Consider the following 27,109-nt stretch of genomic DNA (forward strand, 5'->3'; position numbering starts at 1 on the left):
GAACCTTAGGAGGGGCATTCCAGCCTTTTAGAATGGGGGAAAAAGCTGCACAAATGCCAGGAAACCACCGAAGGATCAGTGGTTGGGGAAAGGGGGTGGGGCGTGGCCTTCTGGGGACCCCTGGAGGGCCAGATTTAGCCCACGGCCGGAGGTTCTACTCCCCTGCCCCAGGGGGCTGCTCATCGCCCCTCCGTAGCTCTGCCTTTCCCTGAACATGCCCTAATTCTCCTCTGCCTCCCGCAGGGCTGACCTCGGAAGGGATCTATCGGAAGAGTGGGCAGAACTCCAAGACGACCGGCCTCCTGGAGATGCTCCGGAAGGACGCGCGCAGGGTGCGGCTGAAGGAAGGGGAGCACCAGGTGGACGACGTGGCCAACACTCTCAAGAGGTTCTTCCGGGATCTTGGGGACGGGCTGTTCACCAAAGACTGCTGCCAGGCCTGGCTGGAAGTACCAGGTAAGGGGCGTGGGGCCCGCCTCAGTGCAGGTCGTCCGATTCCTCCCCGGCTCAGTCTGGACCAGTGAACTGGCTGGGGAGTATAGGAGCTGTAGTCCAAGTCGTCTGGAGGGCGCCTGGCTGGGGAAGGCTGTCATTGGGAGTGGAGGTGATCAGTTCAGCACTGCTGGGTCGCTCTGGCGCCACCTGCTGGTTCATTGTCATACACCATTTTTCAGTCCTGCCCGCTTTGGAAGGCTCACGCTGTGCTCCCAGGGGTCTTCTGGCCGTCTGCGGCCTGGCTGCTGCCCCACCGCTCCCTTGGCCTGGGCATGATTGCCTGCAGCGGAACATCGGAAGCTGCTTCGTCCTGAGTCAGGCCCTTGGTCCGTCGAGCCCAGTACTGTCGACATTGACCGGCGGCAGCACTCCAGGGTTGCAGCATCTTTCACATCCCTAATGGGCAATGCTGCCGGGGCTGAACCGGGGTTCTCTTGCGTGCAAAGGGCGTGGAAGTCTCTCGGTGCTTGAGTGCAGACCCAGCTGGGAAATCAGAAATGGGGGAACTGCATCCACACAGACACTCGCACCTTGGCCTTGTCTGGGAGGAAAAGCAGAGCGGGGTGGGGTGGGCGGGCCCTTTCTGGAATGAAAGAACTCTCACCAGCATGCAAGGGGATATAGGGGTGGGAGGGATCCCGGCTGGCCCATGGCCTCTGGTTGTAGTTTTCCTTCTATTTCTGGTGACAGAGTTGCTACCCTTTTTTCTCCTGGAGGGCTCTTGTGCCTTTAAGAACTGTATATAATAGGTAGAACTCCAGCAGTGGAACATCCCCCCGCCCCAGAATAGACATGCAATAAGGTGGGGGAGGGATTCACTTTCTGCACCCTTGGCCTTTTATGCACATGTTCAAGGCACAGGAGCCCTGCCAGAAAGAAAAGTGGCAACCCTAAATTTCGGGGGAGGGGAGGGCTTGGCTATTTGAGAAGAGGACGGAGTCTGTCTAGACATACCCTGGGTGGGAATTCCAGGGCCCAGAGGATGAGGTCTGTGGGGTCTCAAATAGTTCTGCATTATAGGGGACACTCCCAGGTCCAAGGGAAGCAGCGGCAAGGCCCATGTCTTCGGCTTCTGAGGAGAAACCCCTTCTCCCAGCCTATGGTCCCTTGAGAGGGACTTCGCTTTTCCTTCCGCCTGGGCAGGTTGTCCTCACCCACCTCCGGCACCCGCCTCTAGCAACCTTTAAGATACCCTTCTGTCAATTTAAGAGTAGTGGGGTGTGTGAGAGGGGTGCTTCTGGGGTCTATCTTGGGTATGTTTGCGCAGTGTGATTATGAATCAAGTACAGACTCTGTGTAAAATAACCAAAACCAATTATTTAGTTTAAAATAAATATTTACATTATAAAAGATTTCTTTAATATGAAGTTCTTGTTCTTGGTTACATTATGATATAACCTCCTAACCTAACCTAAGGCCACCCCCTGCCCTGCCCCGTCCTGTCCCAGGAGATGCCCCTCCCTATCCGAACCACCTGTATGTTCCGCTGTCCCTTTTAATTGACACTCCATCACTCTAGCAACCCCTCCCCTCCAGCGTTCTCACTGACCGATCACCCAGCACCAGGCGCTCAACCAGTCCTACGGTCCCATACATTCTCACTCACTCCCCAGGCCACCTCAGATGTATGGAGAAGCTATTAAACCATAAACATAGAGTTTAAATAAATAAAACCGTGGGGCGGTTTGGCCACAGCCTTAATCTCACAAATGGCCACTGAGGTAGTAGACCTAAGCCCGGGGGTCACATGTTTGAATGCTCAGTACGTCGTCATCATCACCTGCACATAGAAAACTAACATGTCAGGGAACAAGGCCCTAGCCTTTCCCTGCCATGCCATGCCATGCTATGCTAGTTTTCTGTATGCAGGGATTTATTTGGTGTTCTGTTTCATTTTGGATGGCAGAGCATTGAGTTATGCTGCTCCCTTCCCGCAGTCTGGAGCTGTGCAGGCCGGACACAGGCTAGGCTGTGAGACCTGCTGTTTGCGAGAGCACAGCTTTTGCATCTGCCTTCCTTTTGTAGCTGACCCTGTGCAAGACATTCCCCTACTTAGACAGCTCTGGGCAGCCTGTGGATGCAAGTTGTCCTGTCCTGTGTGAGCAGAGCTGGTCTTAAAGATGCACCTTCTCGAGCATGCGCTTGCAAAGCTTCATGCCCCGGTGCAGGCATGCACCAGAGGGGCAAAGCCCTGCCCACCCCTCACTCCTACAAGAGGGTGCTCAGAATGCCGTCTGCCCCCAGAAACCCTTTCCACCTTTTTGTGTCTCTCTTGCCCTTCCAGGCCTTGAGGACGACAAAGAGAAGGTTAGCCAGTATCGAAGGCTCCTGAACAGTCTCCCTGTGGTCAACAGGGCCACCATGAAGGCGCTGATCAACCATCTGTACCGGTAAGGGGTGGAGGGCTGGGCCGGGCCGGGCCTTTGGTGTGAGTGGGCCCGGGCCCCTGTTGCTTGTCTTGCTGCCAGCTGGTGTCCAGAGGTGGATGTCCTGCCTCCTCTGAAAGGCCTTTGTGGGCGTGGCGAGTCCATGGGTCTTCCGTGAAGCTCTCCCCTCGGGCAGGAGGGGGGGATCCAAGCGTCAGAGCTGCGCGTTGGCTTCCTTGCAGGGTCCAGTGCTCCTCTGACATGAACCAGATGACCACACACAACCTGGCCATTGTCTTCGGGCCGACCCTCTTCCAGACGGACGGCAAAGACTACAAGGCTGGGCGCGTGGTGGAGGACCTCATCAGATGCTACATGGATATATTCAGCGTAGGTCTGGCCAGGGGAGGAGCCCTCGGCCCCTTGGGGAGGCTCCGGGGGGGGCGAGGCCGGAGCAGGTGGTGAAACGGCTGTGGGTGGGAGAGTGGAATTGGAGCACTGGGGGCCAGGAGGCGAGGGGAGCCCTGCTGGTTGGTCCTGGGACACGAGGAGCTCCCGGTGAGCAGGCGCGCATTTGTGCGCAGGGCACCCGAGGCTAGAACGTAGGAAGCCGTTCAGTGCCGAGTCAAGCCACTGGCCCCCCTAAATCTCTGTCCCCCCCCCCCAGCCCACGGAGGGTCCCCAGCCAGACCGGGTTGGCTTGGGCTGCCTCCATGGGCCCCGCCCACTCCTCTTGCCAAGCCCCACCCACGGCCCAAGACCCTGGCGCTTGGGGAGAGGCTGGCTGGGGCACATGGGGGTGGTTGTCCTGCACTTCCGGAGGGCCCCAGGTTGCGAAAGGCTGAGCTGAGCCTCAGCCCTGTTTGACTTCTTCTCTTTCTTCTTTTCGCCTCCCCCTCCTCTTGCCTTTGCACCTGCTTGGCAGGTGGATGAGGAAGAGATGAGGAAGCAACAAGAGGAGATTAAGGCCATCATGAAGATCCGGAACGCGGCCTCGTCCAGTGGGACACAGGTGGGTGCCACGGGGCTTCTGTGCAGCTCCTGTTAGCCCGGCGGGGCGACGCTCTGGTGCGCCACCCCCGTCCACCCTTCCTTGTGCCAGCGCTGGGCCAGCGTGCGGATGAGCTCCCCTCACGCGCCCCAACGTTTGTCCCCTCCCAGCAAGCCGGAGACTTCATCTGCACAGTGTACCTGGAGGAGAAGAAGACCGAGGCGGAACAGCATATCAAGGTGCGAAGAGCGGGGGAGAAGAGAAACGAGAGGAGGAATTTAATTCAGGGGCGGGCAACTTCTGGAGCTCTGGGGGCCATTTTGGCCACCTGCACCCCTGTCGAGGGCCACATTCCGTTGGGCGCCACGCAGTCCATGCCCCCCCCAAAAGAAAAATTGCCTGAAATCCCCAGTTTGCCACTGAATGTCAGTGGCAACCCCCTCTGTAGTGCTACAGAGCTACATTTCATCCTTTTGGTGCCCCGTAAGAGGCAAAAGGGACAAATTGTGTGTGTGTGTGTGGGGAAATATTTTTTAAATTGGGGGCATGGAGGTGGGTGGGGCAGCAGGGGCCACATGTGACCTGTGGGCTGCGCATTGCTCATCCTTGAATTAATTGGATGATGGGGAGGCCTATTCAGGTCTGTGAAGGGAGGCAAATTGGACTCCTGTGTTGGCAAGCGGTGGGTCCCTTGAGGTGCAGGGGAGTGATTGGAAGTGGGGTTAGAACAGCCTTCCCCAGCCTGGTGCCCTCCAGATGTGTTGGGACTACATCTCCCATAACCCCACAGCCAGCATAGTTGTAGTCCCAACACATCTGGAGGGTGCCAGGTTGGGGAAGGCTTCACCTTCTCCTTATCATGCTCAACCTAATAAATTTATGTTGCTTCTCATCAAAAAAGCCCCTTCCTTTGTGGCCTTTCCTCGTAGGGCAGATGCTCTGACTGCCTCATCACTTGGGCGGCACTTTTCTCCACCTTTCCTAGCTCTGCAACACCCTTTTTGGGCGGGGAGGGAGCTCCAGAATGGTACACGGCATCCCAAGTGTGGCCGTGCCAGAGATTGCTGCAAAGCCGTAATGATGCTAACGCTGGAGCCCCAAGGCTGCGACGTCGCCCTTTGGGGCGCGCGCGCACGTTTCTCCCTTCCTGTTCTCTGTTTAAGTGGTAAAGCACAATTGAGGGGTCAGGGGGTCACGTCCTAAGCCTGCACCCCTCCAGATTCCGGCCACCATGACAGCGGAAGAGCTGGCCTTCGAACTCCTGGACCGGAGGAAAATCGTCATGAAGGAGAAGGACTTCTGGAGCTGCTTCGAAGTCAACGAACGGGAGGAGGCAGGTCAGTGGCTGCAGGGCCAGGACGGAATGAGCTTGCTAGGGCTCAGAGCTTCCTCCTCGGGGCTGGAGGAGCAGAGAGATGGCTGCGTCTTCAGAGGGGCACCCCAGGTTCCTTGCAGTGCCGCACAGGAGACTGGGTCACTGCTCTCTGAGCGCCGCCAGCTTTGAGGGGGCCCAGGCGTGGTGCTTTCCTAGATGGGCCCCCTTCTCCTGGCCAGCCTCTCTCTGCCGCGGCAGTGAGTCACCACTCCAGTGCACTCACTGGGTGTGTGTGTCCCCGCCCCCCGGCAGCATCTGTTTGGTTCAGCTCACCGCTACTCAGAGTTAACCATTCTTAAAAAACCTTTAAAAACAGTGCACCGCGGGGCTGCAGCCTTGACCGGCCGGCCACCACAGCACCTCCTTTTTGCAGCGGGTCAGCAGGAGGAGGAGGCACCGCTGCTTGTCCAGGGGTCGCCTGGGGACCCCTCCAGACGGTAGGGCCCCGGACCTGCACCCTGTGGTCCAGCCCTGCCGGCTCCATGGCTTGGGTAGCCCTCCTCCTCTCTCCGGGAAGATCTTCTGCCCCTCCGTGTTTGTGTATTCCTGTTTCTCCATCTCCCCCCCTTTTCCCCCAAAGAACGGCCCCTGCACTACAGTGAGAAGGTCCTTCCCATCCTGCACAGCCTGGGCAAGGACAGCTACCTGGTGGTGAAGAAGCAGCTCTCCATGGAGTCCATGCTGCTTTATCTAGGTAGGTAGCTGGAGGCAGTCATCTGCTGCTGCCTTGGGCGGCCCGCCGGCTGGGCCTCGGAGCCAGCAGAGAAGGGGGCGCCCTTCTTGGAGGGCCTGGTTGGTGTAGTGGCCGCAAGGCTTGAGAACGGGGAGCGTGGGGTTCCAGTCCCCATTCAGGGATGAGGAGAGAGAGAATTTTTCGGAACTTGGGATCCCCCAGGGATGGTGATTTGTGGGCAGATTCAGGGCTGAGCCTCCCCCCGCCCTGGTGCCCTCTAGGTGGGTTGGACTGCAACTCTCATCACTCCCATCCAGCAGGGCCAATGCCCATACTGGCTGAGGATTGTGGGAGTTGCAGTCCAACCCATCTGGAGGGCACCAGGTTGGGGAAAGCTGATGTAGGTGCCTTTAAAATGGGGAGATTTATGAAGAGAGGCCTCTCAGCGGCAATTAACTCAATGGAACCTCCATGTATGGAGGCAGTGTACCTCCGAGGACCAAATGAGAGTGACAGGTATCGAGGGATGGCCGTTCCAGGATGCTGCCCTGCTTGCAGGCTCCCATGATAAACCTCTTAGTCTGCATGTTCTGTTTGCGCCTTGCTGGTTCAGACCAAAGTCCATTCAGCCCAGCATTCCCTTCCCTTCTTTGCCCCTTGTGGGGGTGGAATGCTGATCAGCACACAAGAATGTGGTGACCGCTGGCCACTTTTCCCACTCTCCCCCTCCCCTTTTTGGGAGTTGCCTCTCCGCGTTTGCCAGTGGGCAGCACCCCCCCCCCCCCGCCCTGCCCCAGACGTCCTGGGCCACTGCTGCCGCTGCTCCAGGTCTTCTGCATTCCACCCTCCTCCTCTAGCTGGCCAGTCCCTTTTGTTCTTCCCCAGCCAGCAAGGTGGGCGACAGCAAGCACGGGATGATGAAGTTCAGGGAGGAGAAGAACGTGCTGGGTGTGGGGCTGAGCACTGGCTTTCACGACCGCTACTTCATCCTGAACAGCAGCTGCCTCCGCCTGTACAAGGAAATCCGGGTACGTTGGCAGTGGCACAGCCAGACCTGCCATGCGGTTGTCCCCTTTTGGCCGCCGTGCTTCATTCACGCTGCCGAAATACTCTGCTCGTTGGGGCTGCAGCCGCATTGCCACCCTTGGAAGGTTTTCCCTGGGGCAGCAGGAGGCCATTTTAGATCCCTTGAATGTCACTGAAATTGGCCAGGATTTCTTGATTTGGACAGGGGTGTTGAGCCTCTTTCAGCCCTGAGGGAGAATTCCGTTTCAGATCAGGCCTCGGGGGCCATGTTCAGAGGACGGAAGGCAAAGGGGGCTGGGCCAAAAGACCAAAACTAGCCGCGTATTTTAGCTGAAACCTGCTGCCATTTGACTCAGCCTTAGGAGTGAGTCATTTCAACCTTTTAGAATGGGGGAAAACCCCACAAAAGCTGGGAAGCCACCAAACCATCGAGGGCCAGGGTGGAGGGGGCATGGCCAGGGAAAGGGGGCATGGCCAGTTGGGGAGCCCTGGAGGGCTGGATTGGGACCCAGGAGGGCCAGCCCCCAGGCCTGAGGTTTTGCGCCCCTGAACTGGGCGATGGCTGTGTCTCCCTTCTGTCCTCTCACTCTGTCCTCTTCTTCTCTCTGTCCAGAGCCACAAACCAGAGAAAGAGTGGGCGGTGACGAACCTGAAAATCTACCTGGGCATAAAGAAGAAAGTTCGTCCTCCGAGCTGGTGAGCAGCACCCGTTCGAGTTCAGACGGCCAGGCCTCTTCCTCCAGGCCGCTGTTGCCCAGGCCACGCGCCACATTCTCTGAAGTAACGCTGTGGGGTCACTTTACACATATAATTGTACTTTTAGATGCTGGAAGAGCAAGAGCTATCCACCCACATGTTTCTGCATGAGTCTCTGACCCGGGCACATCTCCTAGCTGGAAGGAGCCATTGCTAGAACAGCATCTCGTGCTGAGGTGCAGTGGGGCCGCCTCCTGCTAGAGCAAGCAATGCTGCAGCGTTTCTCCCTGCAGGGGAAGGCAGAGCGCTCCCACAGGCCTGGTGCAAACATCCCCTAGCAGAGCTGGGCTGGGAAGGGAGCCGGCCCAGGCCAAGGCATCGTGCAGAGTCACGGCAGGCCGCCTCTTTGGTGGGGACTGGGTATTTGTGGTTCACTGGAACTATCCGGTTTATTTATTTATTATTAATACTTACATACCACTTCATAGAATAAAATCCTTGAGTGGTTTACACATACCAATATTAAAATCACAGCTTAAAATACACTATTACGGACAATTTCAGCTATGATAATAAAACCAACACAAAAACAGTGCAACGGAGGAGCACCGTGATTAATTATGATTAATTACAAGCCAGAGAAAGCCTGCTGAAACAAGGGTGTATTTTTGGTGGCACGTTAGTAATCCTTATTACATGAAACACTAATGGATAAGCTGGGAATCCGGGCTCTGCCCTGGGACGCCCACGAGTCCACGCTTGCTTGAGAGCTCCATGGCGGTGCCAGCCTCCCTGTGCCTGCCGGCGCACCCAGACTGCTGGGGCTTTTGCCTTGGCCCTCCCCTCTCCTCCGCTGCGGTCTCGGCAAGGGGGCTTCCTCGCTGCTTGGTTATTCCGCCGCACGGACCCCAGTGGCTTTCTGTTCACTGCCCCTCTCTGAGCCATTGGGGTGGAAGCCCCCACAGACGCACCCTGACTCTTCTCTCAGGCCAGTCGGAGGAGGCAACGTGTGAGAAGCGGTGACGGGCGATCTCTCCCCACTTGTGTTGGACTGACCCAGAAATGATTGGAGTCCCCCCCCCCAATAAAATCAGGAAGATTTCAGATTATTTACTGAGCACACCTGAAGCTCAGAAAATGACTCCTTCCTTCCACAAAACACCTTGCCCTTTACTTCAGGGGTGGGCAACATTTTTGCCTCCGAAGGGCCACATGTGGCGGGGGTGGGCAGTTGGGGGCTAGTGGGCGGGGTCAGAGCTGGGAGTGGGCGCAGCCTGGGCTCTCGCATTCACTCGCGCGTGCGCACAGGCAGAGGCAGGGGAGAAACGGATCACTCTGTTTCTCCAATAGCTGCTCCCTCTCTTCGCACTTGAGACTTGGAGACAGAGACGCCTCTTCTCCTTCCCACCCTGCGGAAAAGTGGCCCTGGGCCAAAGTGCAGTTCGGGACATGCTGGGCTTTGTCTTACAGGATTGTGCAGAAGTGTGGGGGCGGGGGGCGGTGGCAGAGGGAACTTCGTGGGGCCCTTGATGGGCTGCAGCAGAGACACCTCATTGTCTGGCTGGGGGATGCTGGGAGCTGTATTCCAGCCCATCTGGGGTGCCCCAGGGTGGGGAAGGCAGCTCTAAAGCGATCGGTGGTCCTTAGCAGTGCCCTGCCCCTTGCCTGCTCTGCAGGCAACTTTTTCAGACAAGAGATCTCTGCCCAGAGCCAGCAACTAGACATGCTGCGGGCGGCAAAAGCCTTGTCGTCAGATTGTGTCCTTTGGCAAACAAGGCCTGGCTTGCCTGTGTGCAATGCTCCCGCCCTCTTGTCCTGCTTTAAGCTTCCAGGGGCTGCTCCAGGGGCAGAGCAACGGAGCGGTAGGTGAAAAGCCGGGAGCCGGAGCCCTGGCAGATCGCTGAGTGCCACAGGCCGTGGAACTGCTCGGATGCTGAGAGGTGGCAGCCTGCTGCCTGGGCGACCCAGATTGCCCCGGGGAGATGAAGCGCTGGGTTTTCTCGGTTGCGCACGCCTGCTCTGCGCCACCAGGTGGCAGAGCTGCTCCACAGGACGCGCATGGCCGGGGGCGGGGTGCCCCCCCGCTGGCAAGCGGTGCCTCTTGAGCACGCCGCTCCCCTCCGCAGACAAAGCTGCGGGCCTGAAAACCCACAGGGCGGAAAGGCGCCCGCTTCTGTTGTTGAGGCGCGTGCCGGCCAGAAGGGGAGTAGGAACTGCAGTTCCCAAGGGGGTCTGTTAGCATAGCCTGGGGTGGGTGGGGTGGGGGCTTTGAAGGGGGATGGTGGGGCTGAGCAGCCTTGTGTGCTCCCAGGCTCAGCCTCCTGGGCTTGCCCCTGACCAGTCTGCCTTGCCCCAAACGGTGCACACCTGAGGGCGGTATGCAGTGCAGTGCAAAGGATGAGGGGTTTCAACCCAGATTCCAGTCCTGCCTTTGAAGCTGTGACCCGATACAGGTCTTTAGCCTTACCCTTAAGGGAGCAGGACCTGCCCCACCAAAAGGCTGAGGCTGCCATTTCTTTGGCGCCCTGAGGCGTGCAGCCCCCCTCCAAATGTCTCGTGCACCGTGTCGGACAGAGACGCTTGCTTCCTCAGATTCATGGCTTTCCCCTGGCTCCTGGCAGTGCTTGGGGAACGCAGGGCTGTGTGCGTGTGTGTGTCTATGACCCTCAGACAAATGCCTGTAGCCTCTGCACACCCCTCCCGCCCTGGCCTGACAGCTGTCCAGGGCCCCCTGGCTTCAGAGGGAAAACGGACTGCCGTCCTTTTCCTGTAGCAGCACACGCACAACGCTTCCGACGCTTCCTGGGAGAGCTGCCTTCTTGTCTTCGTAGGCCTAGCAAGGGAAAGCGCTTCGAGGCAGGTCAGGGCACAGAATTCTGGGTATGCGCACCCTCCATGCTCATTCATGGCCATAGACACACATACCTGTAACTCCGCCGTGTTTCTCTCTTGCAGCTGGGGGTTCACGGTCTTCTTTGAGAACGAGAAGCTGGAGAAGCAGCAATGGTAAGGGCCTGAGCAGGACAGGCAGGCAGACTGATCGGCACCAGTCCCAAGCAGCCCCTCCCCTCCCATCTCAGATAGCCCAGTGCAAACAGGGAAATGAGAGACGCTGTGTTTTACATGCACATCGAGGTTCTGTGGGGTGTGCTGGGCAGTCGATGGAGTGTTAGACCTCGGCTAGTGCTACAATGAAGCTGGGGATTCTTGAATCTCAGGATATTTCTGGTTTTGCTTTTAAAATTTGAAGGTGAAGGTGTTCTGCTGCAGAATTCTACTACTGAGGTCCAGATCTTGGCTTGTGGGAGAAAGAGACTAAGGGTGGAATCCTACGCATGCTTAGATAGAAGAAAGTCCTCCAACTCCCATGCTGGCTCTGGAATGCTGGGAGTTGGAGGACTTTTTTCTGTCTAAACATGTGTAGGATTGTAGCCTAAGAGGCCGCTAGTGAAATGAAGGGAAGGTATTTGGAAGGGGCCATCAACACAACGTGGAAATAGGGCAGAGAGAGGTATCCAAAGTGACCTCACACATTACAACTGCTGTGGGAAAGAATAGCATGGAAGCTGTGGTTCTTGCAACGAACACGCCAAAAGCATGTGGACCACCCACACGCCTAGACACAGGTCTAGGAACTCAGGCCCAAGTGGGGTTCTTAGGCAGGTGTATAGATTTCGAAATGCATGCACAAGTGTGCTAGACATCCATGCTTTTAAGTGTCTGCTGCAGGAAACAGTGCAATGCTGGTGTCTCCTGCAGAAATCAGGATGCGTGGAGCTGCCCAATGAAAAAGCAAAGATGGGTTTGGACAGGCCAGAACACACTGCTGAAAATAGGGGCTGTGCAGTTGCACCCCAGCCTCATTTATTAAGGGAATTAGAACGGTTGAAGCTGGATCCAGAAGTATCACGAAGTCACGTACCTGCGCTTCCAGGAGGAGCACAGCTCAACTGGAACAGAGCGCGCACTCAGTTCCCGGACATGCCCCACCTACCCACAGAAGGCCAATCTGAGGGGGATTCAGCTTCAGTGTATTGCCCTCATCCCACCCAGTACTGACTACAGACACTGGTTCAGCATCTGCACAGCCTCACATGGTTAAGGAGAAATGGCAGAATTGGTGATGGTGGGGAAATGTACATGATGCATTGCAATGGTTAGGACTTTGGGTGGGGGGAAGAGTTCATTCATTTGTTCTAAAAGAGCAGCCTTCCCCCTCCTGGTGTTCCCTAGATGTTTTGGACTACAACTCCCAGCATTCCCGACCATTGGCCATGTTGCCTGGGACTGATTGGAGTTGAACTGCAAAACATCTGGAGGTCACGAGGTTGGGGATGCTGTTCCAGAGCATTCCTTATCCCACCCTCCTCAGCCGAAAGGCTCTCCGGATGGCTAACACTAATTGAAAGCACAGTCATGCAGCAGGAGTCCTGTGCGCCCGCAGCCATCGAGCCACCGCAGCAGTCTCGGCTGAGGGCCAGCGCTTGGTCTCCATTCGTGGTGCCTGCCGCGTGGCGAGGCCTTGATCCGTGGGAGTCTGCCTGGCTGCACGCCCCGGCGTGCGCGTCTCGCCAGGGCGATTCTGGCAACAACATCGTGGCGTCCAGCGAGGCAGCGCTGATGGGAAGGGAGTGAGCCAGACTGCATGGCGCAAGCATGCCGTGTCTTGCCATGTCCTGCGCCCGCCCAGGGATTTCTGCCTGAGATGGCTTTCGCGGCAGCAGCCTCTCCTGTTGGGCAGCCAGTTGCGCTGCGGGAGAAGGAGGGGGTGTAGCCCGCCAGCAGGCCAGCCAGGCAGCGTGGCAGCTCTGTTCCCGCTCATTGATGCTGCCCCCTGCCCTCTGCCTTCCTGACTGTTACTTCCTGACCATTAGAGCAGTACAACAATGGAACCAATGACCCAGGGAGGTGGTGCGCTCTCCCATGCTGGAGGCATTCATGATGAGGCTGGATGAGGCCACCTGTCAGGGATGCTCTGACCTGGATTCCTGCGTTGAGCAGGGGGTTGGACTCGATGGCCTTGTAGGCCCCTTCCAACCTACTATTCTGTGATTCTGTGATTCTCGTGTAGGTATCTCTGCTGCGACACGCAGATGGAGCTGCGGGCCTGGTTCGCCACCTTCCTGTCCGTGCAGGTAGCTGTCAGGGTGGGCGGCCCAGGGTGGGGGAGGCCCCGGGACGGATCTCCCCTGAGCGCCCCGAGTTGAATCTTACCCCCTGCTCTCGCCGTCTCTGTGCTGCCTGCCGACTGCCTCTCCTCTGCCTCTGGGCATGGCCATGGGCTGCAAGGGAGGCCGGGCGGTGGGCTGCATTGGCCTCTCCCAGGTCACGTGCTGGGAGCAAGGCAGAGCTGCCCAGCATCCCTCTGGCTCCAGAGCTGGGGCTCAAGTCCTCCCAGAGCGAGAGGGAGCCTGATGAGCAGCTGTGTCCCGAGAGCGGGCACGCGCCAGGGCGGATGGGTTAGGGCTTTGGATCTCTGCCCCTCTCCCGGGACTTCAGTGTAACTTCAGTGTATTGGACTGTTCAGTTCTAGCGTGTATGAATGCGAGACGTCTCGTGTGTGATGATTGAAATGGTTGCGATGTGTGAGTGTTAATTTAGAAAAGTTTCTGTGTTGTATTGTGTAAACTCTTGCTGTTGCCATGAGCAGCTCTGAGCGTGGTTTCACCTTGGAGAAGCAGCAGGCGCATCAACTGAGCGGGGAGGGGAGGGATGAGAGGGCAATCAGGGCTGGTGGCTGAGGAGGCGGCAGTGGCTGAGCCATGCGTGGCAGCCCCTGTGGGGCGTTCTCCCCCAGAGAGCCCGGCCCGTTCTCCCCCGTGACTTCTCCTTTCCCCGCCCCCATCTTGCCTTCCCAGCATGGCGGCAATGTTTGGCCTTCGGAGTCCTCCAAGGTCCGGGCATCCCGGACTCAGCAGGACTCCCGGCTGGGGAACATCTCGCTGATCCCGCTGCGAGGCACTGAGAATGAGATGCGGAACAGCGTTGCGGCATTCACGGCCAACCCTCTGACGGTGAGTGGGCGCCAACGCCCTCCCCGGCCCATCTGGCTAGGTTGTGCAGGCAGCACCTGGGCCACTGGCCTGGAGTTACAGGTGCAAAGCCAGCATGGTGGCGTGTGGCATGGTGGCGAGAGTGTTGGACTGGGAGTCGGGAGGTCCGGTTTCGAGTTCCCACTCAGCCATGGAAGCTCGCTGGGTGACTTTGGGCCAGTCACAGACTCTCAGCCCAGCCTACCTCACAGGGTTGTTGTGAGGATAAAATGGAGACAAGGAGGAAAATGTGCACTGGCTTGGGTTGCTTAAGGAGGAAAAAAGGCGGGATATAGATGTGATAAATAAATAAATAAAAGTGGGAGGAGATGGCCAGCGTGGGCACTCCTTTGGACAGGGAAGGAATCTCGTGGGGCAGGGCAGGCGCTGTCTGCTCTAGGCGCCAAACGCCTTTGAACTGGGGTTGGAAGGTAAGAGTTGAAATCAGAATGCTTGAGGCTGACACTCGGAATTTGACACTTTAATGCTGCCTTCCCCAGCCTGGTGCCCTCCAGATGTTTTGGACTTCAGCTCTCATCAGCCCCTGCCAGCACGGCCAATAGCCAGGAATGCTGGGAGTTGCAGTCCAAAACATCTGGAGTGAATTTGACACTTTAATGCAACCTTTCCCAACCTGGTGTCCTCCAGATGTGTTGGGCTACAACTCCAGGGCTGGGATGGATGGGAGCTGAAATTGATAACATCTGGAGGACACCAGGTTGGGCACCAGCCTGCTTCACTGCCTTGCATGTGCTCAGCAATATGTTTGGGGCAGCTGCCATTTGGGGCTCAGGCTATAGTTTAGGCCAGGGGTAGGCAACCTGGTGCCCTCCAGATGTTTTGGACCACAGATCCCAGAATCTCTGACTACTGGCCATGCTGGCTAGGGTTTATGGGTGTTGTAGTCGAAAACATCTGGAGGGCACCAAATTGCCTAGCCCTGGTTTGGCTTGTTTCTTCTTTCTCCAGTGGTGGATTTCCTAGATACTCTGTTTTGCCTCCTGCTGCCACAGGGGGAGGGTTTGCGTTCTGGGTCCCCGGTTCACTTTCTGCAGGGCGATGTGAATTGTCTGCGACATGGGTGGGCGAGGGAGCTTCTTAGAAGGCATCTTACGCAGCACTGCGACTCCACCAGGAGTTGAGGATTTGTACGGGTGGCATGTAGAATATGGTGCAGAGACGTGCTCCTGGAGTTTTGAGTGTTTCCAAACATCTGGCAAAACTCCACACAGGGGTGTCTCAGTTTGACTGGAAGGCTGAAGGCAGGTTCCAGACTTCATGTCAGGGCCAGTCTTTCTTTGGAATGCTGTGCAACGACCCTGGCGATGGTAACCCCTGCAGAAAAGAATGGGCCAGGCCTCCGTCCTCGCGCAGCTCCCCTTCATTTCAGTTGGGCTCATGAAGGTGATCTTCCTGCATTTCTAAAGATCGTATTGAGAACCTGGTGGTACAGCCTGGTTCTCAGCGGAGGGGCTGCTTAGCTGAGTGATGAAGACCCTGCTTTGCATGCAGAAGGTCTCAGGTTCGATTCCCGGCAGCATCTCTAGGGAGGGCAGGGGAAGAATCCTGCCTGGAACCCTTTATGCTCCGAATCATTGTTGGGGTTTTGTTCTAAATCTCCCATGTAGATTTTGTCTTCCTCACAGTCATGACACCCATTCCCTTTTTAGCTTTCTGGCCCTCCGCACTGAGGTGCAAAACACAACATACTTATCCCACTTCCAGCCTTTGGCTGTGTCTCTGCATCAGGGATCTCCAGTCATGGGGCTAGTGTGCACCTCCGCCTGAAGCCTTAGAGCAGCCCTCTGCAGATCTGGAGCTTGTAGCTTCCTCTTCTGAGAGCACCCCCACCCCCCGTTTCCTTGGCGTGCTTCCCTACATACCTCCTGCCGTACCACCCTCTAATGCTAAGATTCAGGCACCCTGTTGCCTAGGCCTCTTGCTTGCCTTTTGTGGGCATCCTCTGGCCCACGCCTCTCCCTGGAATGGAGCATCCCTTCCCACCCCGTTGGGGTGGCCTCTGCACCTGGTGCTGTTTCCTGGCTCTCCCTTAACTCTGGGTTTTTGTCTGCTTGGGACGTCACACAGTGGTGCCCTGTGTACAGTTACCCTGAGAGCTCACAGGGACCATTTAAGTCCAGCATCCTGTTTCTCAGGAGAAGCTAGCCTGATGCTTCTGGAAGCCCACAAGCAAGGCATAAGTGCAGCAGCAGCAGCCCTCCCCTGTTCTCTGTCTCCACCATCAGGGTTAGGCTGCTTCTGAACACAGAGGTTCCACCTTGTTATCACTGCTCCCAGCCCCGTCACCCATGAACCTGCCTTGTCCTCTCTTAAGAGCTCACAGCCATCTCCACATCTTGCGTGTTGGTGAACTAAAGGAAGTGGAACACCCCAAACACTTTAGACTTTCCTCCCATCAAAAAGTGGACGCAGTGTCTCTCTTCCTTGCTGCCCTTTTCCCAGAAGGTGGAGATTTATTCCTTTTGATTTTGACCCAGGGTTCGGGGTAGGTAATAAACACTCCACTCCAAGGGTCCTTCGGGGTTGGGTGGGGTGGGATGGGATGGGGGGCTCTTGGGACCCCAGGCAAAGTCCACTAGCCCTCTTCTGGAAGTCACAGTCCAACGCATCTGGAGGGCCCCAGGTTGAGGAAGGCTGGTCCAGGACCTGCCCTGGAGACCCATCTTGGTATGCCTGACATGCTTGGACTTCCCAGGCCTCAGCTTGGGCATCTGTGGGAACATGGGAAGCTGCCTTGTACTGAGTCAGGCCCTGGGTCCGTCCAGGGATGTCGGAGGAATCTGTTTGGAGGTGGAGCTCAATGAGATTCCCGTGGTTTAGCCCCCCTTCAGTCCATTTTCTGGGAACTGGCCTGACTCGATCTGCATTGAGTTGGGCTAGTTCGTGGATTTTCTGTGTGTTTTTAAATTTGTGCAGTTTAGGGGGAATTTTTTTCCTTTGGTTTAGTTAAAATTCACAATAAAAAATTGATTACATTTTTTGCACAAATTGCTCCAGCAATTTGAATCATTTGCGCAGATTTTGACCGCAACTTACACAGATTGCGCAAATCGCAGTTGCAATTTGTGCAGATCTCTATTTGTGGAAATTTTAAAAAGGATAGAGTTCCTGGAGTTCTGGGAAAAACCAGTGGCACAGGCACTCCGGGGGACTCCATCAGACCCAACATGAGGTGGATTTCCCAGTAATGGACATGCCAAGGTCCATCCTGCTCAGTATCCTCATCTACACTGATGGGCAGCAGCACTCCAGGGTTTCAGGCAGGGGTCCTTCCCAGCCCAGGGACTGAGGCAGAGATTGCTCTACCCCTGAGCTGCAGCTGTTTCCCCAAAGCTGAGTGGGAGCATTTCCCCCCTTCCACCTGGTGGGGCTCAAACTCCTGTCTTCTCCTTCCCAGCTCCCTGCCCTATGGGGTGAACTGGAGCTGAGGCTGGAGGGTTGGGCATTACTCTGGTACGGAAATGATCCGGTCCTCCCTTATTATTCTGGATGTCTAGCAGAGGAGGGCCAGGGAAACCATCCTGTAGGCCTGGATTATTCCTGAACAGGCCTAAAGGCGTATGCTCTCTCCAGCTATGTCTCTGATGAGCTTGGACATGCAGACTAGAAGCGTTGCTAAGGAACGTGACTACTTCCTTTTGATGTTGCCTTCTTTTTCTCTCCAGTTTCTTCGGGATGTATGAAACCGGAAGCCTAGCACACCAGGTAATGATCTTCTTGGGCCACAGATGTAAGCATTCTCTTAGATAGTCCCCAGGGGTGCCAAGAAGAGGTTTGGGCAGCCACCCCCATTTCTGGAGAGACCATCACGGCTGCTCTTGTCGTTCTGTAACCAAAATGTTCCCAGTAGCAAAATAGCCCACAGTGCCATGCCCCGTGGTCTGTGGTTTAGCCCCCAAGGCGATTGAGCGGTTACCACTGGAGCAGGGAGGTGGGCTGTTTGCAAGAGACTATTTTGGGAAGTGGGTGGGGCTAAAGGTGAAAGTGGTGGGGCCCAAACCCCCAGCTTTCCCTGCCAGTACACAAGCCATACGAGAGGCATTTCAGCCATTAGAAGTGGGGGGGGGGAGTGCACAAAAGCCGGGCAACCTCCAGACATCGTTTGGAAAGGGGGTGGGGCCAGGGAAAGGGGTGGGGCCTTCTGGGGATTTGGCTAAGGTTCTGCACCTCTGCCCCACATCCAAGCCTGCTTAGAATATCCCGGAGGAGTGTCTGTCTGAAGACCTCCACTGCTAAATATTCCTTGGGTTGCCTGAGCAGCCGGCTGCTGCGCTCTGCCTCCCGTCGTGGTCTGCCCGGGTTTTTCGCAGCATCCAGCTCGCGGGCGCCATTTCAGCTTCTTTCCCTTTCCGACTGCAGGTTTGTTGGCAAAAGACAAAGGGAGTGGAGGCGAGTTCCAGACAAGAGAGTGCTTGACTGCTCCAGCAGGGAGGGGAGGGGGATACTCAGCACCACAGGCACCCCGTTTTGGACTCTCCGCCTCCCTGACGGGCCAAGCCAACAGCAACCGGACTGGCAAAGGAAACAAGGGGGGTCTATTTAGCAAGTGCCTTGCAGACTGGACTCGCTTCTGCAAGTATTGATCAGCCAAACGGATCCACATCCTGGCAACGGAGAGGAGCTCCGTAAGCCGAGCAGAGGCCTCCCTCCAGCGGGGGCCGGCTTCACTACCTGACCAGTGTTCGACTGGACTCCTGGTGGTTCTGGTCACCAGGGCCGCCCACCGCTGACTCTTTGTTTGTCTCTAATGGGTCGTGGATGGAAACCGCAAAGCCACCCACTTGGTACAGGGGAGGCGTGGAGTCTGAGCGCTGGCTGGAGGCACTCTGGGGTTTTGCCCATCTTTGTTTTAACCTAAAAAATGGCCAGAGAGGACGGGATTAGGACAAACCAAGAGGAACAGAATCGGCTTCCTGGCTGCTGGCGGAAGGTACCGTGGAAAACAGAGGAACAGGGGAATGACACCAGTCTCTGCCTCACTGCTGGAGAAAGCCAGTGACGAAGGGGGAGGCGCTTCATGGTTGCCTTCCTTTGCCTTTTCCCCACGTGGCTGGTTAGGAATGGCCTTTTCCAAAGCTATGGGTTGACCACACCTCTGAGGGTGTTTCAGCTTCAGTCCATCTTCCTCGCTCCTTTGACAAGGCCAGAAACCCGCTGCTGGTGCCTGGATAGATTAGAAGGAGGGGGACGATGGCTGGCCTGGGCCATGAGCAGAAGCTTGGGGGTACAGAGTGGTGGTCAGGGGTGCGGCCACTTCAGCCCAGCTGGCACTTCGATGCAGAAGGGACAAGGTGTGTGTCGAGGGACGCCTCTCCGGCCTCTTCTGCTGATGTGCAGGAAATAGGAAGTTCCACCACTTCTGGGAAGTTGTGAAAAGGGGGCAGGTTCCATCTTTCTCAAGCTATGTCTTGTTGTTTTTGTAATAATAATAACGACAACAAATCCTTGTCCTTGGAGGATCCAGTCTAGCGTTGTTCCTGCCATTTATCTGCAGTGCTTGAAAACCAAGACGGAGGTTTTGGCAAAGGGCCAATGATGCTGATCAAGATTGGCGGAAGCTGGGGAGGGAGAGGGGGAGCAAGGGTGCAAGAGAGAAGGACTCCTTTATCCTGAGCCCCAGCAACACCCTGAGGTGGGTGCAAACAGGGTTTATTCCATTCAAATCCCCCACATGCTTCAAACTCTTAAAACAGTTATTCTTATGGGGGGAAAACTATCTTTGGTTTGAGGGAGGGTCTTTGAAAATGTGGCTTCTGTTTTGGAATACTGTAGCTTTTATACGGAGTGCACCAAGCCTCAGTCCTAGAATCAAGTGCCAGCAGTCAGTCATGGAAGGAGGGTGTGAAACACTTTACGGATGGCTTTACCCTCAGTGCTGAGTGACTGCAGCCAGCCCCCCACCCCACCCACCCCTGTTTGTCTAGCTCAGGATCTCCACATCAAGCAGGGGGCTGGACTTACAAGCCCCCCCCCCCCCCCCGTGACTCTGTGATGCGAGAGAGAGTTGCTGGGCAGAAAGAGGAAAGGAAGGGGAAGGGTTGGAAACTGGAGACAAGTGGGCCCAGTTGGTATGGAGACTAGGGGAGAGGGGAGCCAGACGCCCAGCAAAACGTCACATGTGAATGTGTTTAATCCGCAGCCTGGAGGGCCTGTTGGCTAAGAGGCCAAAGAGGAGTGGAGATGAATGACTTGATACGTACTGGACACCAGGTATACTGGAGATACTTGCTCTCCAGTACGTTCATCGTCAGCCATCTGATAGTATCGTAGGGAGTTGATGTCTGGATGAGGCCACCGCCCTGGGACCACAGCTGCACGGCAGCGTCCCCTGCTTGGCCCGCAGAAGGTCTCTGTCCAGTCCCCGTGGGCCTCTGCTGTTAAGAGGGTCAGCTCAGGACACAGGAAGGGCCCCGGAGCTGGGCTAAAGGCAAGGCCTGTATCTCATCCAGCATTCTGTCCCCATAGTGGCCAAGCAGACACCCCAATGGGAAGCCCACAAGGAGGACAGGGGTGCAAGAGCAGCCTCCTGCCCGTGTTCCACACCCGCTGGCATTCAGAGGCCTGCTACAGGGAGCAGGTGGCGAGGAAGGCCTGTCTCTGCCTGGGATCCTGGGCAGTCACTGCCATCAGGTGGCCAACCGTGGACTGGCTGGGCAGCATCGTCTGGGCTGGGCTACGGCGGCAGCAGATCCCCGCGTTCCAATGCTCTTCCTGCCTTGAGCTCGTTTCAGGCTGAGCACGGGCCATTACCGCACTCGTGCCCGGCGTGGGGGCTTCCCATTGGGGCGCCTGGTCAGCCATTGTGGGAACAGAAGGCTGGGCTGGGGAGGCCTTCGGTCTGACCACACGATACTATTGGGCCTCCCTGGGAGTGGGAGTTCAGGTGGAGCAGCCTGCCCGTGCCCCGGCTCCTTGTGGGCCTGGGCTGCCCTGAGCATGCCTCAGAGCAGAGGCGGATCTAAGGCGGCCTGAGAGCTGAGGCTCTTTCCCAGCATGTTCTTATCTCAACTTCTCCCTTCATTTTAAAAGGCACGCATGTCCTTAACAAAAAAACGTAGCCACTATCCATTAACGCCAAAGCTGTGGTTGCTTAGCCTGCTAATGGAAGCGAGCCCCTTCCCTTCCTCTGCATAGGGCCCCAGGCCCCATTAGCCTCACTTGGCTATGATGGCTGCATTAGCAGTTGGGAGGAGACAGCAGCGATGTGGGGATTTTGTGCTCCATTTAGGAAATTAGAGTCAGAGCAGGGATGTGGGTGGATGTGGAGCTGCCACATTGATTGCGTCGCTGCAGGTAAGGCGGAGGGCGGGTTTTCTAGAAATATACCTTGCTCGGACCCAGGACTTGTTCTGCATGCTGGGGCCCAGCCTGGAATGTGCAAGTCAATGCTGAGAAGGCCTCCGAGCATGTACAAAGGACAGGTCCCTCTCCACTGAATACCTACTGGGACAGTCCACCACAGCCCCAAGATCTCTTTCCTGGCCAGTCACCGCTACCTCAGACCTCATCAGGTTATACTTGAGGTTGGGATTTTTTGCCCTAACATGCATCACTTTACACTTGCTTATATTGAATTGCATTTGCCAATTTGATGCCCATTCTCCCCATTTGAGGAGATCATTTTGGAGCTCTTCACAATCCCTTTTTGTTGTAACCACTAAATAATTTGGTGTCATCAGCAAACTTGGCCCCTTCACTGCTCACTCCTAATTCCAGATCATTTATGAACAGGTTGAAAAGCCTTGGTCGTAATAAAGATCCCTGTGGGACCCTGCAGTAATGCAACCGAAACTCTCCCCACGACCTGAGTTCGATCCCAGTGGAAGCTGGTTTTCAGGTAGCCGGTTCATGTCGACTCAGCCCTCCATCCTTCCGAGGTCGGTAAAATGAGTACTCAGCTTCCTGGGGGCAAGGTAGTTAGGACTGGGGAAGGCAATGGCAAACCACCCCGCTATAGTCTGCCAGGAAAATGCCGAGGAAAAACGGCATCCCTCTAGGGGTCAGTAATGACTCGGTGCTTGCAAAAGAGGAACCTTTACTTTCCTTTTTTCGTACTCTCCGCTTTCTGTTCCTTAACCAGTTACTGATCCATAAGAGGATCTATCCTTTTATTCCATGACTGCTGAGTTTGCTCAGGAGACCTCGGTGAGCAACTTTATCAAAAGCCTTTTGGAAGTCCAAGTATACAATGTCTAACAGATCCCTCCCATCTACATGTTTATTGACACTCTCAAGAAACTCTAAAAGGTTAGTGAGACAGGACTTACCTTTGCAAAAGCTGTGTTGATTGTTTTTCAGCAGGGCTTGTCCTTCTATATGCTTACTAATTTTATCTTTAATAATGCTTTCAACCAATTTACTCAGAACAGATGTTAAACTAACCAGCCTGTAATTTCCCAGATCCCTCCTGGATCCCTTTTAATAATTGGTGATACATTGGTCATGTACCAGTCCTTTGGTACAGAGGCTGATCTTAGGGACGTGCTGCATATTTTGGTTAGATCATCAGCAATTTCATATTTGAGTTCTTTGAGAACTCCAGGATGGATACCATCTGGGCGCGGTGATATATTTGCTTTCAATTTGTCGATAAGGTTTAAAACTTTATCTTTTGGTGGACAAGCTTTCCAGGAAGCTTGCCCACCATGACTGATCTTCTCACCAAGGAGCCCTCGAGACGCTTCCAAGGAATGCTCAGGGGTTGCCCCAAACACAATTTGAAAGCTACTCATCTGGATTCTAGGAATTGATTCTGGCATGTAAGCAAAATACTGTCAAGGTAACCTTGGGATGATGTTGCCAGGGCAACCCAGTGTCTGGCAAGAGCATTTCTAGGAAGCCTGGGCTCTACCGGTCTGCCTTAACACCTCTTGCCCACCCAGGTGCATCACCTCAGCCTCTGGTAATGTCCTTGCAAAGAGGAGAAAGCAGGAGAAGATACTGAATTCTGCAGATTAGATCTGAGTGTCCATAGGGAATGATATCATATACTCAGTACACTACAGCAGGAGTCTCTGGTCAGTCTGTAGCGGAGATCCTTCCCAGCCCTGCTCCCTGGGACTCTTCGGCAGGAGACGTGAGGCCTCTTGAACTTGGGAACTTCTGCATTAGGACTGGGGTGCTAGTATGGCCTGTGCCTAGGCAACTCCCACAGGGCTTACCTGGAATAGAACTGGATTTAAATTAAACATTCTTTAGTTAGAACCACAGTTATGTTGTTGTTGTTCAGTCGTTCAGTCGTGTCCGACTCTTCGTGACCCCATGGACCATAGCACGCCAGGCCTTCCTGTCCTGCGCTCTCTCCCGGAGCGTGCTCAAGTTCATATTCATTGCATCGGTGATGCTATCTAGCCATCTCATCCTCTGCCGTCCCCTTCTCCTTTTGCCTTCAGTCTTTCCCAGCATCAGGGTCTTTTCCAGGGAGTTTTCTCTTCGCATTAGGTGGCCAAAATATTGGAGCTTCAGCTTCATTATCTGCCCTTCCAATGAGCACTCAGGGTTGATTTCCTTTAGGATGGACTGATTTGACCTCCTTGCAGTCCAGGGGACTCGTAAGAGTCTTCTCCAGCACCACAGTTCGAAAGCATCAATTCTTCGGCGCTCAGCCTTCCTTATAGTCCAACTCTCACAGCCATACATTACTACTGGGAAAACCATAGCTTTGATTAGACGGACCTTTGTCGGCAAGGTGATGTCTCTGCTTCTTACTATGCTGTCTAGGTTGGCCATAGCTTTCCTCCCAAGGAGCAAGCGTCTTTTAATTTCATGGCTACAGTCACCGTCTGCGGTGATCTTGGAGCCCAAGAAAGTAAAATCTGTCACTGCTTCCATTTCTTCCCCTTCTATATGCCAGGAAGTGATGGGGCCAGATGCCATGATCTTCGTTTTTTTAATGTTGAGTTTCAAACCAGCTTTTGCACTCTCCTCTTTCACCCTCAACAAGAGGCTCTTGAGATCCTCTTCGCTTTCTGCCATTAGGGTGGTATCGTCTGCATATCTGAGGTTGTTGATAATTCTCCCAGCAATCTTAATTCCGACCTCTGATTCATCCAACCCGGCATTTCTCATGATGTACTCTGCATATAAGTTAAATAAGCAGGGTGACAATATGCAGCCTTGTCGTACTCCTTTCCCAATTTTGAACCACTCGGTTGTTCCATGTCTGGTTCTTACTGTTGCTTCTTGACCCTCGTACAGGTTTCTCAGGAGACAGGTAAGGTGGTCTGGTACTCCCATCACTTTCAGAATTTGCCACAGTTTGTTGTGATCCACACAATCAAAGGCTTTAGCGTAGTCAATGAAACAGAAAGTGACGTTTTTCTGGAATTCTCTTGCTTTCTCCATGATGCAGCGAATGTTGGCGATTTGATCTCTAGTTCCTCTGCCTCTTCTAAACCCCGCTTGTACTTCCGGTAGTTCTCGGTTCGCATACTGCTGAAGCCTAGCTTGTAGGATTTTGAGCATCACCTTGCTGGCATGTGAAATGAGCGCAATGGTGCGGTAGTTTGAACACTCTTTGGCGTTGCCCTTCTTTGGAATTGGAATGTAAACTGACCTTTTCCAGTCTTGTGGCCACTGTTGAGTGTTCCAGATTTGTTGGCATATTGAATGCAGCACTTTAACAGCATCATCTTTTAGGATTTTAAATAGCTCGGCTGGAATACTGTCATCTCCGCTAGCTTTGTTGTTACTAATGCTTCCTAAGGCCCACTTGACTTCACTCTCTAGGATGTCCGGCTCAAGTTCAGTGACCGCACTATCATGGCTATCAGGGACATTCAGATCTTTCCTGTATAGTTCTTCTGTGTATTCTTGCCACCTCTTCTTAATCTCATCTGCTTCTGTTAGGTCCCTGCCTTCTTTGTCCTTTATCATGCCTGTCTTTGCACAAAACAAAGTTCCCTTGAGATCTCCAATTTTCTTGAAGAGATCTCTAGTCTTTCCCATTCTGTTGTTTTCCTCGATTTCTTTGCATTGTTCATTTAAGAAGGCCTTCTTGTCTCTCCTTGCTATTCTCTGGAACTCTGCATTCAGTTGGGTATATCTTCCCCTTTCTCCCTTGCTTTTCGCTTCCCTTCTTTCGTGAGCTACTTGTAAAGCCTCATCAGACAGCCACTTGGCTTTCTTGCATTTCTTGTTCTTTGGGATGGATTGAGTTGCTGCCTCCTGAACAATGTTACGGACCTCCGTCCATAGTTCCTCAGGCACTCTGTCTATCAGGTCTAATCCCTGAAATCTATTCCTCACCTCCACTGTATATTCATCAGGGATATGATTTAGGTCATACCTGAACCGTTTAGTGGTTTTCCCAACGTTCTTCAATTTAAGCCGAAATTTTGCAAGAAGCAGCTCATGATCTGAGCCACAGTCAGCTCCAGGTCTTGTTTTGACTGACTGTATGGAGCTTCTCCATCTTTGGCTGCAAAGGACATAATCAATCTGATTTCGATATTGACCATCTGGTGACGTCCATGTGTAGAGTCGCCTCTTGTGCTGTTGGAAAAGAGTGTTTGCTATGATCAGCATGTTCTCTTGGCAAAACTCTATTAGCTTTTGTCCTGCTTCATTTTGTACACCAAGGCCATGCCTGCCTGTTATCCCGCTGATTTCTTGACTTCCTACTTTAGCATTCCAATCCCCTATGATGAAGAGGACATCTTTTTTTGGTGTTAGTTCTAGAAGGTGTTGTAGGTCTTCATAGAACCGATCAACCTCAGCTTCTTCGGCCTCAGTGGTTGGGGCATAGACTTGAATTACTGTGATGTTGAATGGTTTGCCTTGGATTCGTACTGAGATCATTCTATCGTTTTTAAGATTGTACCCCAGTACTGCTTTTCCCACCCTTTTGTTGACTATGAGTGCTACTCCATTTCTTCTAAGGGATTCTTGCCCACAGTAGTAGATATGATGGTCACCTGAATTAAATTCGCCCATGCCTGTCCATTTTAGTTCGCGGATTCCCAAGATGTCGATGTTCAATCTTGCCATCTCATGTTTGACCACCTCCAGCTCACCTTGATTCATTGATCTGACATTCCAGGTTCCTAAACAATATTGTTCTTTACAGCATCGGATTTTCTTTTCACCATCATCCACAGCTGAGTGTCCTTTCGGCTTTGGCCCAGCCGTTTCACTCTTTCTGGCGCTACTTGGAAATACCCTCTGCTCTTCCCCAGTAGTATATTGGACACCTTCCGACCTGAGGGGCTCATCTTCCGGCATCATCTCGTTTAGCATTGTGATACATTCCATGGTTTTTTCTTGGCAAGAATACTGGAGTGGGTTGCCATTTCCTTCTCCAGTGGACCACATTTTGTCAGAACTCTCTGCCATGACCTGTCCGTCTTGGGTGGCCCTGCAAGGCATAGCTTATGGCTTCACTGAGTTACGCAAGCCCCTTCGCCACAACAAGGCAGTGATCCATGAAGGGGATAGAACTGGATTTAAATTAAACATTCTTTAGTTAGAACCACAGTTATACCAAAGAACAATACAACTGTTGCACGTATAGAGTGAATACACAAGTAAACTATTAACATAAGAGCAGTGCAACCAAGAGTCCCTCTGAGTCGAAAGTGAAAGGGATAACTCTTGCTTGCAGACCTTTCAGTCAGCCAATCTCAACTTTCCTCTGGTTAACCAGGGTGCTGGATGCTTCAGTTACTCTTCTGCAGAAAACTTCAGTTCCAAAGCAACAGCAAATGGCAGCTTATAAATGGCAGCCTGTCACTCATAGGCCTGCTGTAATGATGCAAATGTCAGAGATACAAAAAAGGATTCCCCGCCCCCTTGCCCATTAGCCACGCACTTGCAGCAATTCAATTTACCTTCTGTTGTTGTTGTTGTTGTTCAGTCGTTCAGTCGTGTCCGACTCTTCGTGACCCCATGGATCATAGCATGCCAGGCCTTCCTGTCCTCTGCTCTCTCCCGGAGCGTGCTCAAGTTCATATTCATTGCATCCGTGATGCTATCTAGCCATCTCATCCTCTGCCGTCCCCTTCTCCTTTTGCCTTCAGTCTTTCCCAGCATCAGGGTCTTTTCCAGGGAGTTTTCTCTTCGCATTAGGTGGCCAAAATATTTGAGCTTCAGCTTCAGTATCTGCCCTTCCAATGAGCACTCAGGGTTGATTTCCTTTAGGATGGACTGATTTGACCTCCTTGCAGTCCAGGGGACTCGTAAGAGTCTTCTCCAGCACCACAGTTCGAAAGCATCAATTCTTCGGCGCTCAGCCTTCCTTATAGTCCAACTCTCACAGCCATACATTACTACTGGGAAAACCATAGCTTTGATTAGACGGACCTTTGTCGGCAAGGTGATGTCTCTGCTTCTTACTATGCTGTCTAGGTTGGCCATAGCTTTCCTCCCAAGGAGCAAGCGTCTTTTAATTTCATGGCTACAGTCACCGTCTGCGGTGATCTTGGAGCCCAAGAAAGT

The 27,109-nt window shown here is 54.2% G+C and overlaps 1 protein-coding gene across 6 annotated transcripts in view; it reads left to right on the top strand.

Annotated features, from left to right (window-relative positions):
• The window catches only part of ARAP1 (ArfGAP with RhoGAP domain, ankyrin repeat and PH domain 1), a 158,754-nt gene extending 139,622 nt beyond the window's left edge, over window positions 1–19,132 (top strand). For all 6 annotated transcript variants that reach the window (XM_084842318.1, XM_084842319.1, XM_084842320.1 and 3 more), the window contains 14 exons: window positions 244–456; window positions 2,780–2,885; window positions 3,104–3,251; window positions 3,787–3,873; window positions 4,023–4,091; window positions 5,072–5,189; window positions 5,808–5,921; window positions 6,786–6,928; window positions 7,540–7,622; window positions 10,578–10,628; window positions 12,694–12,757; window positions 13,481–13,636; window positions 17,341–17,380; window positions 18,035–19,132. In XM_084842318.1, coding sequence (XP_084698444.1) covers window positions 244–456; window positions 2,780–2,885; window positions 3,104–3,251; window positions 3,787–3,873; window positions 4,023–4,091; window positions 5,072–5,189; window positions 5,808–5,921; window positions 6,786–6,928; window positions 7,540–7,622; window positions 10,578–10,628; window positions 12,694–12,757; window positions 13,481–13,636; window positions 17,341–17,358 — 1,370 coding nt within the window. In that variant the 3' untranslated portion in view covers window positions 17,359–17,380; window positions 18,035–19,132. The remainder of the gene's footprint in view (window positions 1–243; window positions 457–2,779; window positions 2,886–3,103; window positions 3,252–3,786; window positions 3,874–4,022; window positions 4,092–5,071; window positions 5,190–5,807; window positions 5,922–6,785; window positions 6,929–7,539; window positions 7,623–10,577; window positions 10,629–12,693; window positions 12,758–13,480; window positions 13,637–17,340; window positions 17,381–18,034) is intronic.
• Window positions 19,133–27,109: the final 7,977 nt, after the last annotated feature.

This window comes from Heloderma suspectum, chromosome 3 (genome assembly GCF_057233095.1).
Source record: "Heloderma suspectum isolate Gila_16-S chromosome 3, 16-S_ref, whole genome shotgun sequence".
NCBI lineage: Eukaryota > Metazoa > Chordata > Lepidosauria > Squamata > Helodermatidae > Heloderma > Heloderma suspectum.